We start from the raw sequence: 13,190 nt of genomic DNA on the forward strand, positions 1-13,190 counted from the left end.
TTTTTAATATCCACATCAATTTTATGTGAGTGACTCTTGTTTCAAGTACTAATAACAAAGGAGTATAAGCTTATTTGGACATTGCACTCACCAGCTCCTCCTTATCTTTCATATCCAAAATACTAAAAGTTACATCATGTCCAAAATGTGCAAAATAATTATCGCATTTCTTTGCAGTTTACTTAAAGTTAATGTTACTCTAAGAAATCAACTCCATTTTTGACTCTTCCTCCGTTTGCTTTTAGCCAAACGAACAACGCCTCTCCTGGAGTACATCAAAAATAAGAAAATCGAAAAACAGGTGAGACAGAAGCACGGGTTGTAAAGACCAGAGCTAAAGCAAACAGAAAGATAATTTTCTGTGCATCACACTTTCACCAGAGGATAAGAGAGGAGAAGAGAGAGGAGCGAAGAAGAAGGGAGCTTGAAAAGAAAAGGCAACGGGAGGAAGAGAAACGAAAGCGGCGAGAGGAGGAGAGACGCAAGCGGAAAGAGGCAGAGAAGCAGAAGAAACTGTCCGATAAAGACATCAAGATTAAGGTCGCTCCTCATTTCTGACAAAAACACCTCTGACCAGCTTTTAGTCTTTCCATTTCAGCTAAATATCTCAGAGTAATGTGTTTTGTGTTATGTGCATTGATAGCTCCTAAAGAAGAGCGACAGAGACGACGACGTTGACTCGGACCGAATGAAGGAAAAAAGCGAGCCTTGTGACGCAGGTGTGGGCAAGTGGGAGAAAACCGGAGGACAAATGAAGTCGAAAGAACCAAAAGAAAAGTACGAAACACCCAGTCCATAAAATGACCAAGTAGTTTGCAAAAGTTTATTTTTATTCTTAATGAAAGCCAAAAGACAACTCAGCTTTATCGCTTTCACACGTTATAAAAGTTTTCAAAAAGTACTTCTCTTGTAGTAGTTGTATTTGTGGTAATGATATATTTGCATATACGGCACCTCATTTGACCTTAGTGTGTCACTTCCTGTCCAACTAATTTAATCTTCTTTAAAGCACCACCGCTGACAGTCAGCCAGAAATTAAAAACATGAAATGTCTATCAAAACATTGCATGTAAAAAAAAAAAAAGAAGTCTTGATAATATTTCAAGAAAGTATTGATGTAACTTTTAGGAAAATGTGAAGATTTTGAAAACAATCTTCTGATTACTAAAGTGGCCATAATTCACTACTAGCTACTTTTTTTTTTTTACTGTTACTTTATTTTCAGTATTTCAAAACAACTGTAAATCCTTCAACAATGAAAGAAAAATTATGGTCATCAATTTTTAAATTTCAGGCTGAAGTGCAATAAGTTACATTAAGCCTTTAGGGTACAGCTATGAGGCTAATATCTTCATTAAATATCTGTCAATTGTATGTTATTTCCTCGTAAAAGCCTTTTATTGATTTTATTCTGGTATTTAATTGGCTTGAGCGACGACCCTGAGTTCCTCCTTTGTGTTTACTGCTAGCTTTGCTGTAACGCCACATTTCAATATACATTTGACCAGCAGAGGTCAGGCTGAGAGCGACAAAGAGCAGAGAGATCAGCACGGCCGCAGGCAGAGAGATAAGGATCACCGCGGCAAGGACGAGGAGAGGAAACGGCAACGCCACCACTACGAATTTGACAAATTCATGCGGCGGAAAGATGAGACCAAATGGGGGAAGGGCTACTGCCAGGACCGAGCCAAGAAAGAGGGCCATCATCACAGCTACTCTTACTGCCCTGACGGGGCAGACAAAATGGGAAAGGAGGACAGGGAGGACCTGAGCAACAGAAAGGAGCGCCTCCGAAACAAGGTGAGCGAGAAGGTGAGCATGAGATGGAACAGGAAGGTGCGTTCCAGATGTCTCCCGTGATGCTGAACGCCTGCGAGGAAATCGCAGTGGAACACAAATGATCATCTTTTGGTTTTGTTTTTCTGATTCACTTAGTCTGAAAAACATATTTTTCAGGAAGTTCTGTGGTATTTTTGGGAAGAGGGTGAGAATTAATGGCATAATGTGTAGAGTTGCGAAAGACGTAGGAGGAAGGTTACTTTCTAAGGCAGTGATCTTGAACACAATGAGAGAGATGCCTACATGCTAGAAGTCAGTGTCTAGACCTAAATCTGATTGAACATCTGCGGAACGATTTAAAAGTCAATTTTTTGTTACTTTACCACAAACCCCTGTTGTATGTGGTCGGAACACAACAAACTGAGAAAGTTCAGGGGGTAGGTGTCACTTTTGGAAGACATTGTGAGAAAGTTTAGCTACTTTACTCAGTGAGGAGCGAAAATGTATTTTAATCTTCAGATCACAAGTGAGACAAAATGTGTAAGAGTTCAAGATGCACAAGTAGTTTTTGCATTACACACTAGATGTGCATCTGTGAACCCTGACTTGGCCTTGTTTTTATTTGACATTGCTCTCTCTCTCTCTCCCCATCCTGCAGGACCGTCCTGCCATGCAGCTCTATCAGCCCGGCGCGCGCAACAGGAAGCGCATGAGTTCGGCTAATAAAGGCTATGACTGCCTCCCTATCGGTCATTCCCCCGAATGCAGGACGGAGCATTGTTATGAGGTTGTTGCCATGACAGCGGGGATGGAGAGGGGGTTTGAGAAAAGCAAAGACGAGCAGTGAATACTCTAGGTCTCAAGAGGAAAGTCATGGGGCATAAAAATCAGTTTTAAAGGGAAGCTGCTGTCATTGGTTGACTGATTTCTTTCTTCCTGTTTGTAGGTTGGTAATGAAATTGTATCTGTGGAACTTTCTTCATGCTATCTAGCTTTCAGACCCGTCAACTTTTAAGGTACTCTGCTCTCGCTCTTTGTGGTACAGAAGCGTCTCAGTTAAGACATCCCGAAAAAAATGTACTTTCAAGACCGATGACCTTGCCTTCTGCATGGGAACTTCCTTCCAACATCTAGCATATTTTGTCATTTGTGTTGTTTTTAGTAACCTTATATATTTCTATTAATATAAAAAATATTGTTGGTAAAACTGACAGACAACAGATCTTTTAAAAAAAATAAGGTAAGAAATCTCATTTACTATATGTACAGGCAACCAGCAGACTACACATTGATTATTAAATCCAATTTCAATGCCACAATTTATTTTTATTTATTTTTTTGTCAGTAATGCTTTGTACACAATCAACTACAGCGCCACAAGAAAGTATCCCTTTATGCTTTTCCATATTTTTTTGCATTAGATCCGTCTTAAAACTGATCTGAGTGTAGTTTTATCTCATATAGCTTACTATATTTAGTTTACTTATAGTATAGTTTTCTATAAAAATGTTAAAACAGATTTTCCGACAATTTTGTAAGTAAGAAAAGAAAACAAATACAGTAGGTGCATAAGTACTCACTAAATCGGATCACAACTGATGAGCGGCAGCAACATTTGATGAATTTTGTGGCTGAACGTGATTGGACACATTTCTCCACACAAGGTCCTACAGTTGACGGAGCAGAGCAAAAACCAAGCAGTGAAGTCAAAAGAGTTTTCTGTAAGACCCCCAAAGACTGGATTCTATTAAATCACTAAAACTGGCATCCATCACCACTGTCATTTTTTTTGGTAATGCATCAACGGAAGCCTTATCCAGGACCTTTCATAGACCCGATACTCTGAATCTCAGACAAAGGTAAAAAAAAAAAATAAAAATAAAAAAAAATCTTCCAGCAAAACAATGACACAAAGCACACGGTCAAAATGCAAAGGAAGGAGCTTCAGGGGCAAACTGTGAATGTTCTCGAGTGACGCAGACAGAACCCGGACTCGAATCCAGCTGAATATTTCTTGAAATAGCTGAAAATGACTGCCGACCAACACTACCCATCCGACCTGACTGAGCCCGAGAGGATATATGCATTAGAAACAGGGTGGAAATACCCCCAAAACAGTGATACCGTGCTGACGTGCTTATTATGTTAAAATGCATTTTTTTATAAATATGCAAAATGTCTGAAAAAACTGCTGTCTCTGTGTTCCAATGAACTATAATGAGTAGGTTGAAAAGGGGAACTAAACTCATATTGGTTTTAAAATGAAGCTGCAATCAAATGTGGAACAGGCAAGCTGGTGTGAATATTTTCTGGTGGCTCTGTAACAGATGAAAATAACAGTCTTACATGTTATGAATAATTATAAATAACATTTCAAACATTTTGGATTGATTAGTGACATGATTTTATTTATTTTTTAATATTTTATTGCTGTCAACAAAATAAACTATATATAAAAAATAAATAAATAAATAAAAAGCCTTCCGTTATGTGAATAGACGGTATGTGAATGATTTTGTTTTTCTTCTTTCAGGTTTTTTTTTTGTGTTGAACTGTGAGAAAAAAAAATAAATGTCTGTAGTAAAGACGCATTTAGCTTTGATTCGGTTATTTTGGTTGTTTTTGGGTGAGGCTGTTTTAGCTCCAAAACTGTTTATTCTGCACATGAAATGAGTCACTTACAGTCAGAGCTGTTGAGGACAGACCTGCCCTTCTCACTCTGACTGAACCAGAAGGCTGATATGGTGTGTATAGCAGGTCTGCTGCCATACACACGCCTTCCTTTGAAATCATTCTGCGTTACAACAAATTATTATTATTATTATTGTTCTTTGTGTTGTCTTTTGTCTTACCCAGAGAGATAAACACGAACTATGCCTGAAAAACTTTCCCCCAGATAAAGCAGAACTATGACAATCAACAGGAAACCAGTCGCATCAGAGCACACGTTGCATGAACTCGTGAGCGAGCCCAAGCTATCACATTCTGCCTTCACTTTAAAGCAGACTTTCTCGCCTCACACTTATATTTGTTTGTACATTGTGTCTGGGTGTGTACTTAAAAGCTTAGAAGGTAAATAACCTCACTGCTGTAATCTACATTATTTGCATGCGCTTACTATGGTTGAACCGGTGTGAGCTCACAGTCCTTTTATTTTAGTTAAGCACCTGCTCATAACAGAAAGTGATATCGTCACACATGGCATGTTGGGATTTCCCTAACAATACATATTTGTGTTTTTTTGTTTTTTGTTTTTTAGTTTCCATTGTGGTTCTTCATCATAAGCTCTTTATTAGTATCCACCTGTGTTGTACTTTTTGTATGATGTGCTCTGAAAATTTACAAGTTAGTTCGGAGTGGAAAACATTAACATGATGGGAGAGAAAAAATGCAAGATGAATGAAGGAATCTGAGTGCTCTACGTATCGAGATCTGTTGTCCGTTGAGCTTCGATTTCAGGCGTGAATCAAACATGTGGCCGTTACTACAGTTGGTAGGATGACGGTTGTCACATGGTGCATTTCCTCTCAGTGGCACTCTATCAAGTTTAGACCCCATTTCCTCACCAGCCTTCCTCAGTCAAAAGTATCTGTCCCTCCATCTACAACTGCCACACACGTGCCCACCTGCCTGGTTTGCCTCGCTGCTCACAAAGGTACGTTTTCAACTATGAATTCCAACAGTTCCGAACTTTTTGTTACTCACAGTTCAGTGTTGATGTCAACGTGTTCCTCGTGGCACCTTTTGTTTGCTTTTAATTCTTTGCTTTTATCATCCGTACATTGTGTTATTGTGTTGATGTGTGATGTAACAACATAGGGAGTCTAATTTGGACAACATATGGCGTTCTTGTTTGTACTGAGTTACTCAACAGCAGAGAAGTGAAGCTTTTTGTAATGTACACTGTTTTTGATAACATCTACTCAACCTTACACAATAGTGATAATAAGTAAAAGTGGATTAGTGTGGATAGTATGAGGAAATCAAAAATGTTACTGTCGTGATGTTAGACAGCGCCGTGTTAAAGTATTGAGCCATTGCCTTTTGTTTTTTTGTTTTTTTTGGTCAGATTTTGCTTTAGAGCATTATAGATAAATGTTTTCTCAATAGCTTTCAAAGCATTTTCATCAGGTTTTCAAAGTTGTTGTTTTCTTTTTTAATTTATTTTCCATCTGTGTATTTAAAAGACTACAAGCCTGGTTCCTCAATTTAATATCAAGACTGCCCAATAAGTAGAATTTATTAACCAATCCCTTTTCTACACCTGCCTAAAGCTGACACGGTCGGGACGGAGCTGGCGTGTAGGTCAGCACAAACTAATTTTATACCAGTACCCATTACATACATAATAGCAAATTAATAAATGTAAAATTCTGGATTAAAATAGGAAGTAATTACATATTACAATAATATGATGATAATTTAACTTTTTTAACTTAATTTTTGACATTCCCTCATATCTCTTCAGTAATTTGCAGGAAATGAGAGACTTTGTCTCAGTGGCAGCACACCGTAAATATTGTCACTGTACGCAATAAAAAATGTAACGAAAGTGTCTAATTATTTTAGATATTATAGATATAATAATTATAGTGAAATTGCCACAATCTGTCTTAACACAGATATCTCTGTGGATGCATTCAGGACACTTATCAAAGGTGCTAAATGAAGCACTTTGCTGCCATCTTGTGGTCAGAGTTTGAACAATACCAGTTTATGTTTTTAACAGTCTTAAGTTGTATTTTAAAGGGGGGAGTGGGGGATATTATCTAAAATCGATTTTTTTGAGTGTTACTTCCTGATACAATGTTATTCCCTCATCATAAACAGCCTTGGAGTGTTGCTTTGACTCTTCCATGAATGTTTGAGAAATCCTTAATTCTCCCATGACAGCCACTCAGGGCGCCTAAGCACTCCGCCTCGGAGCTGTAGTCTCCAAGAGGAGCTTCTGCCTCACAGAGCACCTCTCCCCCTACACTCCTCCTCTCTGCTCCTGCAGACTAGCATCAGGAGCAATTAACAAACACCTGACAGAACTGCACACTTGCTGAGCTTAGCATATGAACTACTTCCTAGTGCAAGCGCTCTTAAGAATGTTGTTAAAAACTTGATGAAAAAACGCTGCTGTGATGACGTGCTGAAGGCGGTGTCAAAAAGAGCAGGAGCTTCTTAAAGAGACAGAGGCCCAATTTCAAGGCAAAATCAAATTTCTTTTAAGTTGTGTTTGAGATATACAGCATGTTAATGACAACTTAGGAAAACGTAGTTACTTGACTGTGCTATAAAATGGTAGTGTGACTCGAAAATACATAATGTCCCTTTAATTATAGACAATGGGCCAGAAGTTATTGCACAAATCATTAGCTGTAATTGAGTTTTAAAGCTCATGAAACTAGTATACTCAGTTGTGCCTGTTGTCTCTAATTTGCAACAGACACTTTTATCTGTTAAATGAGCCATGTTCAAATTAATAATCTGAGTTTGTTTTATGATCTGCTTGATGGTGACAATGCACTCAATTTAGATTTTGAATTATTTCAAATAAAAGGAAACAGGAAATGGTCCATGTGTTACAGTGCACTAAAACAAAGTGTCACTATGTTTCTCCAAATACCCGTAACACCTTATTGGCTTACCTGCCCGAGGAATAGTGTTGCAATGAAATCTACTCAATCTAAGGCAGCATAGACTGCAAGTGGTTAAAGGAACTAAGTAGAGAGCTGGTTACGATTATTGAGAAATAAAGATAAAAAGGATGTGTCTCAGCTTTTTTGACCACCTGGAACCTCCTCTACCACCAACACCATAGCCGCCACATAGGAGAGAAAGTGTTTGCGTACCATACCCATGCTGACATCCTGACTTCAAACCACTGTCACTCGCTGGGATTGACAAGATATGAGTTTCTCCTGTCAGTTGAAGACATATTGGAGCCAGATTTAATTTTAAAATCCACACTGTAAAATTTTGCAATTGTACAAAAGGTGCCAAGAGTTTGCATATGTTGCCACAAATCATGCATGCCCTTTTCCTGTGTGAAAACTCCACCCGTTTGCATGTGCTTTCTTCTTGCACACAAACAACCCTGGCTGATGGAACCTGAATCTTATTTTCACACCTTAGCTTAAAAGAAAAATATGCATTGCGTGCATCACATCAGAGAAGCTGTCCGTTTTTTTTTTTTTCTCTCCCCACCTTGCGGTTTCTGGTACGTCATGTTTCTTTTTATCTTCTGCCTTTTCATTCTGATTTCACAAAAGTAACAATATGTTTGTGAAAAGAGCTGCTTGTCATCGCTATATTTCTGATGTTATCGTGTAGAAAAATGAATATGACTACCAGGGACTAAAAAAAAAACAACTCTCATGTTGATTTCTGACACACAGGTAATTGGTGACCATTCCATCTCATCATGACGGGGAATTCCAGCAAGGTGCACCTCGACAACGCCACCCTGTCACTGTTTCGGGATGTGAACACCAGCACTGTCATATCTGTTATATACATGCTTGTCACTATCATCAACTGGGTGGGAAATGGCCTGTCAATGTGGCTGCTGCTGTTTCGTACCTCCCCAAAAACGCCCTCCATCATATTCATGATTAATCTAACGCTCACCGACTTGGCTCTTGGCTCCGCCCTCCCCTTTCAGATCGACTACCAGCTCCAAGGATACAACTGGAGATTGGGGTCCAATATGTGCAGGTATTAATGCTTCAACAAGAACTTTCTATTTCTTTTCCACTGAAACAAATGGTTAGACTTTGTCACTACAATAAAATTGCTGTTTTAAAAACTAATATTTGTTCAGATAAAATTAGCAGGTTAGTCATTTGACTTCTCAAGCTACTTCTAATGTTTCGCCATCTGAACTCTGAAAGTAACTTCCTTTTAATTGTGACCCAAAATGTCACACCTTTTCCCTGCTTTTCTTAATCCTGTAGTCAAACACAGTCTTGCTTTTTTTTTTTTTTTCCCCATTCCCCTTGCAGCTTCATGACCCTCGTTTTCTACGGCAACATGTATTGTTCTATCCTGACGATGATGGCCATCGGCATCGACCGCTACCTGGGCATCGTGAAGCCCATGAGGTTCCGGAAAAACAAGAAGAGAAAGTCTGTTGCTGTCATCTGCTGTCTTCTGATGTGGGGTTTGGTCCTGGGTGTCTTGTACCCTCTCATGACCACCGACCTGACCTACAAGGTCCCGGAGCTCCAGATCACCACATGCTTTGACGTGTTGAAACAAAGCATGCTGCCGTCCGTGGGGGCCTGGGCGGCTTTCCTGTTCAGCATGGTGTTTCTTCTCTTCCTTTTTCCTTTCTGTGTTACAATGTTCTGCTATGTTAGTGTCATACACAAGTTGTCCAGTGATTCCAAGACTGTCCAGAAAGGGAGAGCCATACGTCTGGCTGTTGTCGTTCTGCTGGTCTTCGTGTTCTGCTTTGCTCCCAACAACATCCTCCTATTGGCTCACAGTGTCCTTAGACTCTTCTACGGCAAGTCTTTGTACATGGCCTACAAGCTTTCTCTCTGTTTTAGCTGTCTGAATAGCTGTTTGGATCCTTTCATATATTACTTTGCGTCAAAAGATTTCAGGCAGAAGCTGAGAGAGATCATGAATCTCCAGAGTCTGAGTAGTGCAGACTCTATAAGGATGGAGAACAAAGAGACTTTGTATTCTGGATAAGCAGATTTATACGGTGAAGAAACATATTCAGGTGCCTTTGCGATGCCGTAACTACCCTAACAATGCAAAAAATAAAGAAAGAGTTGCAAAAGAAAGCAAGTGACTAAAGGAAAGGGAGGGTTTTGGGATCTTGCAACATATGTTCTTGGTTCATATTGCAAAATCTTAATACATCTATCTCTTTCTTTAACAATAGCTTTAAAAGGTTTAAGCTGTTGGACAGTGACTAAAATGTTACTGCTCCAATCATAGTTTGTGTGTTTTCTCCATTTTATATGCAATCGAGTGGTTGGGAAATCGTGGAGTGCCACAAGCATTTATGTTGGGCCCGCAGTCACTTAGCTTGTTCACCAATCGTCAGATCTTCCGTAGGTGTTAGAAATTGTAACCCGATATCTGCAGACGTTGCAGCCATACACAGAGAATAACAATGATGAATGAGTGACTGTTAGGATTGTTGCACAAAAAGGGCAGTTTCTCAGCTTACAGTGACAGAATGTATTTGACAAAAATCCTATGAAAGACCTATCCAAATATTGGTATAATATTTATATAAATTGGGCTGAACAAGTATGGATGTCAAAAAGTGTTTTACGAAGTTGTATGATAGTACAATGAAATATAATGTAACAAGCACAAAGGTCAGAAATGAGTCATCTGTGTCCATTGATCCTCGCCCTGCTTACTGTAACCAAGCAACTTCAAACCCCGTAACATCACTGTGTGATCAAACCTTCATAAAACACATTCTTTTCACTGTTTTATGATTGTACTTTATTATAAGCAAACTCTGCACTCAGACGGTTGCCTTGTTTTTAAATTTGTTCAAAAATACAATGGAGTCAACATTGGAGGTTTTTGAACAACGTTCAGACAGTGGGAGCCTCAACGTTTGCTGAGAGTGTAGGATCTTGTTAATGAATACATACTAACTAAAATAAGATTTTGAACATTTTACGTTACATGAACCGATAGGATTTGCTGCTGTTTAAATGAAAGAGTGATATCAACCGACAGCATGTGCTGATATTTAACATCTCTTCATGGCTGTTATTTTTGCAAAAAAATATGTAGCATCCAAAAATGTGAACTGTTGTAAAAAAAAAAAAATGTACATATTATGTTAGCCTAACATCCCCAAATAAGTTTTATCTTAATGTTGTTTTTTTATCTGTTTATAACAATGTCAGTGTTCTGTGGTGTTTAAATGTGTGAAATTGACAATATTGTCCTTTTGTTTTATTAAAGTGTATTAAATGATTCCCTCTCTGTTTTCAGGATTTTTTTGTATAAAGTGATTTCTCTCTTTTTTTTTTGTTAATATAATCTTCGTCATTATTAATATTACTTTTTTCGTTGGTAAACAATAGAGTGGATGTGTACCTTAACATTCAGACAAGAGATGTGCTGAGGAGTTAAAAATAAGCAAATAGAGGTATTTGACAAGGGTTAGGTGCTCAAATATTGTGCCAGACAAGCAAAAAGAAATTGTATAATGCAGCACCAACGCCATATTTAAATACTTTGAATGAAGAGACCATTGAAGTAAACAAACAGCTAGTCGTCTTGAGGTTTTAATTCAATTTCCAGGTGTTATACTACCACCCGATATTCTGAATCCATTTTCAAAATTTTATGCTGTTTTTAAATTTCTCTTTTAAAAGAAAATGTGAGAGACTATTGTTTTTTGACTTCTCTCGTGCATTCAACACTATCGGTCCAGGTCTATGAGATGAGAACTGATGCCAATGCACAAGAGGAGCCGTCATCCTCTTGTGCCCCAGATTGTGGACTGCCTGACTAGCAAACCACAGTTCATCCACCTGCAGCGCTGTGTGTCACATACTGTTGTTAGCAACACGGGGGCTCTACAAGGGACTTTCTCTGCCCCCTCTTCTGATTCACCCTTTATAGCATGGGCTTCAGCTATTTCGCTGATGCCTGCCATCTACGGAAGTTCTTGGATGACTCAACTGTGGTTGGTTGTAACTGTGGTTGGTTGTAATAGTGAGGTTGATGATGAGGTGGAGTGGATGGCTGCTGTGGGCAACTATGTTTCATGAGAACCACCCGCAGTTCAATGTGACAAAGACCAAGGAACTGGTGGTGAATCTGAGGAGGAGGACTAGGATGTCGGTGATCCCTGTTTTCATCCAGGGCGTCAGTGTGGACATTGTGGAGGAGTATAAATATCTGGAACTCCATATTGTTTGTAAATTGAACTGAATTAAGAACACTGACGTTCTCTACAGGAAGGGCCACAGTTGCCTCTATTTTCTGAGATGGCTGTGAGGTCCTCCAACATCTGTTTGACCTTGCACAGGATGTTTTCTGAGTCTGTGGTTGAAGGTGCTATCCTGTTTGCTGTGGTGTTCTGGGGAAACAGGCTGCAAGTGGAGGACACCAACAGACTGATCCACGATCAAGGCCAGTGAGCTGAACTGAAATAAGCATTTTACCCTTGGGGATCAATAAAGCATATTCTAAACATTTTATAACATTCAACAAATATGATCAATTATATGTGTATTATATTATTGAATGTTATACAATGTTATGGGGGGGGAGTGTTTTCAGCCTCCGCTCGCTGCCTGACAATATTTTTAGACAATATTTTCAAATATTTCCTTGATCAACAAAAGCCAGAGTTCGCCGCTTTCGCCGGTGAATCTGCTCCATTAGACGCCGGCTGAAGAATGGCGCGCACCCACAGGCATTTGATCCTTCACTTGTAGGCTACGTCATCACGTTGCAGCCGTCATTCGGGTTATCTTAGCAAGCTGCTCTTTCCATGTTTCCTGGCTTCTGCAGGTAAGACTGGAGACCAGCGAACAGCTATTGAATTAAATGATACGTAATTTTTCAAATTAATTCTCGTTTGCTAAGCTGAGTGATTCATAGACGTGAACCTTGCTGGTTTTGTCACGGTTTCTGTTAAGTTAGCTGATATGAGCTAGTGCTGCCTGAACTGTGTGAGTGAGGGCGTTATGAACCACAAATTTACACAAATAACTTGACATAAATACATAACTTTGCACATTTTGTCCTGAATACCATATTTACGCAGTTATAGTTAACTGATTTCAATGGCTGCAAATGCTAGTCTGTTTATTCAGAACCTTATAAAGATGCTGCAACATAAAATTAATCTTTCCAAACTATGCAAATCTTACAGTAGACCACTGGTTTTATTTCACTGCTGAACATCACGTGATGAAGCTGAAAGTCTGTTTTTATGGCAATATATTCATTGATAATGTGTGTAAAGTCAAATAAGTAAAAACAAAATAGAAACGTTCAAATAAAATCGCACACTAAAGGTGTAGCATCTATAGAAGTATATCGTGTTATACTTCCAGTGATGAACTGACAGCAAAGGGTGACGTCATGTTGATCGATTATTTAAACAGTGTCTGATAGATCTGTGGCCTCTTTCCTTTCACCTCTCAGGTCAGTTGAACTCTAAGGCCACCATGGTGCTAAATCCCGTCATTTCTAAGCTCTCTGGTAAACTGGTTGTATTGGCTAGTTCCTCTCCTAGAAGACTGGAGATACTCCGCAATGCGGTATGTGTTTTATACATTTGGTTAAGTAAAGCAGCCCCTAAAACTACTACTCAGTGATTCTTGAGAATAAGGACAAAATGGGTTTTAATTTTCCCATATATTTTTTTTTATTATTATTTCTCAACCTTATGTATGCAAATATGACAAATAATGTTT

General features: G+C 38.9%; 3 protein-coding genes across 6 annotated transcripts in view; all 3 read left to right on the forward strand.

The window, feature by feature from the left end:
- upf3a (UPF3A regulator of nonsense mediated mRNA decay) overlaps positions 1-3,640 on the forward strand; it is a 9,794-nt gene extending 6,154 nt beyond the window's left edge. Inside the window, exons 6-10 of one of the 3 annotated variants that reach the window (XM_015037077.1) lie at positions 246-301; positions 382-540; positions 644-777; positions 1,509-1,812; positions 2,438-3,640. In XM_015037077.1, coding sequence (XP_014892563.1) covers positions 246-301; positions 382-540; positions 644-777; positions 1,509-1,812; positions 2,438-2,626 — 842 coding nt within the window. In that variant the 3' untranslated portion in view covers positions 2,627-3,640. The remainder of the gene's footprint in view (positions 1-245; positions 302-381; positions 541-643; positions 778-1,508; positions 1,813-2,437) is intronic. The other 2 variants (XM_015037079.1, XM_015037078.1) reach the window with 2 other exon arrangements.
- Positions 3,641-3,795: 155 nt separating this feature from the next.
- p2ry8 (P2Y receptor family member 8) lies at positions 3,796-10,729 on the forward strand. 2 transcript variants are annotated; one of them, XM_015037082.1, is made up of 3 exons: positions 3,796-5,437; positions 8,179-8,484; positions 8,772-10,729. In XM_015037082.1, the coding sequence occupies exons 2-3, from the start codon at positions 8,192-8,194 to the stop codon at positions 9,466-9,468; spliced, it is 990 nt and encodes a 329-aa protein (XP_014892568.1). In that variant the 5' UTR covers positions 3,796-5,437; positions 8,179-8,191; the 3' UTR covers positions 9,469-10,729. The 2 variants fall into 2 exon arrangements, with proteins under 2 accessions (XP_014892568.1, XP_014892567.1); XM_015037081.1 differs by having other exon boundaries at positions 3,796-5,434; positions 8,166-8,484.
- A 1,446-nt stretch (positions 10,730-12,175) lies between these two features.
- The window catches only part of asmtl (acetylserotonin O-methyltransferase-like), a 17,455-nt gene continuing 16,440 nt past the window's right edge, over positions 12,176-13,190 (forward strand). The window contains exons 1-2 of the mRNA XM_015037083.1: positions 12,176-12,279; positions 12,919-13,034. Of these exons, the coding sequence (XP_014892569.1) occupies positions 12,942-13,034 (93 nt within the window). The 5' untranslated portion in view covers positions 12,176-12,279; positions 12,919-12,941. The remainder of the gene's footprint in view (positions 12,280-12,918; positions 13,035-13,190) is intronic.

Source organism: Poecilia latipinna, unplaced genomic scaffold (assembly GCF_001443285.1).
Source record: "Poecilia latipinna isolate Pla-1442-1.1 unplaced genomic scaffold, P_latipinna-1.0 Scaffold391, whole genome shotgun sequence".
Taxonomy (NCBI): Eukaryota; Metazoa; Chordata; class Actinopteri; order Cyprinodontiformes; family Poeciliidae; genus Poecilia; species Poecilia latipinna.

Coding starts and splice junctions, on each gene's coding strand:
- p2ry8 (XM_015037082.1), top strand. CDS start 8,192: ATGACGGGGAATTCCAGCAAGGTGCACCTCGACAACGCCACCCTGTCA. Junction 8,485..8,771: donor TTGGGGTCCAATATGTGCAG/GTATTAATGCTT, acceptor TTCCCCTTGCAG/CTTCATGACCCTCGTTTTCT.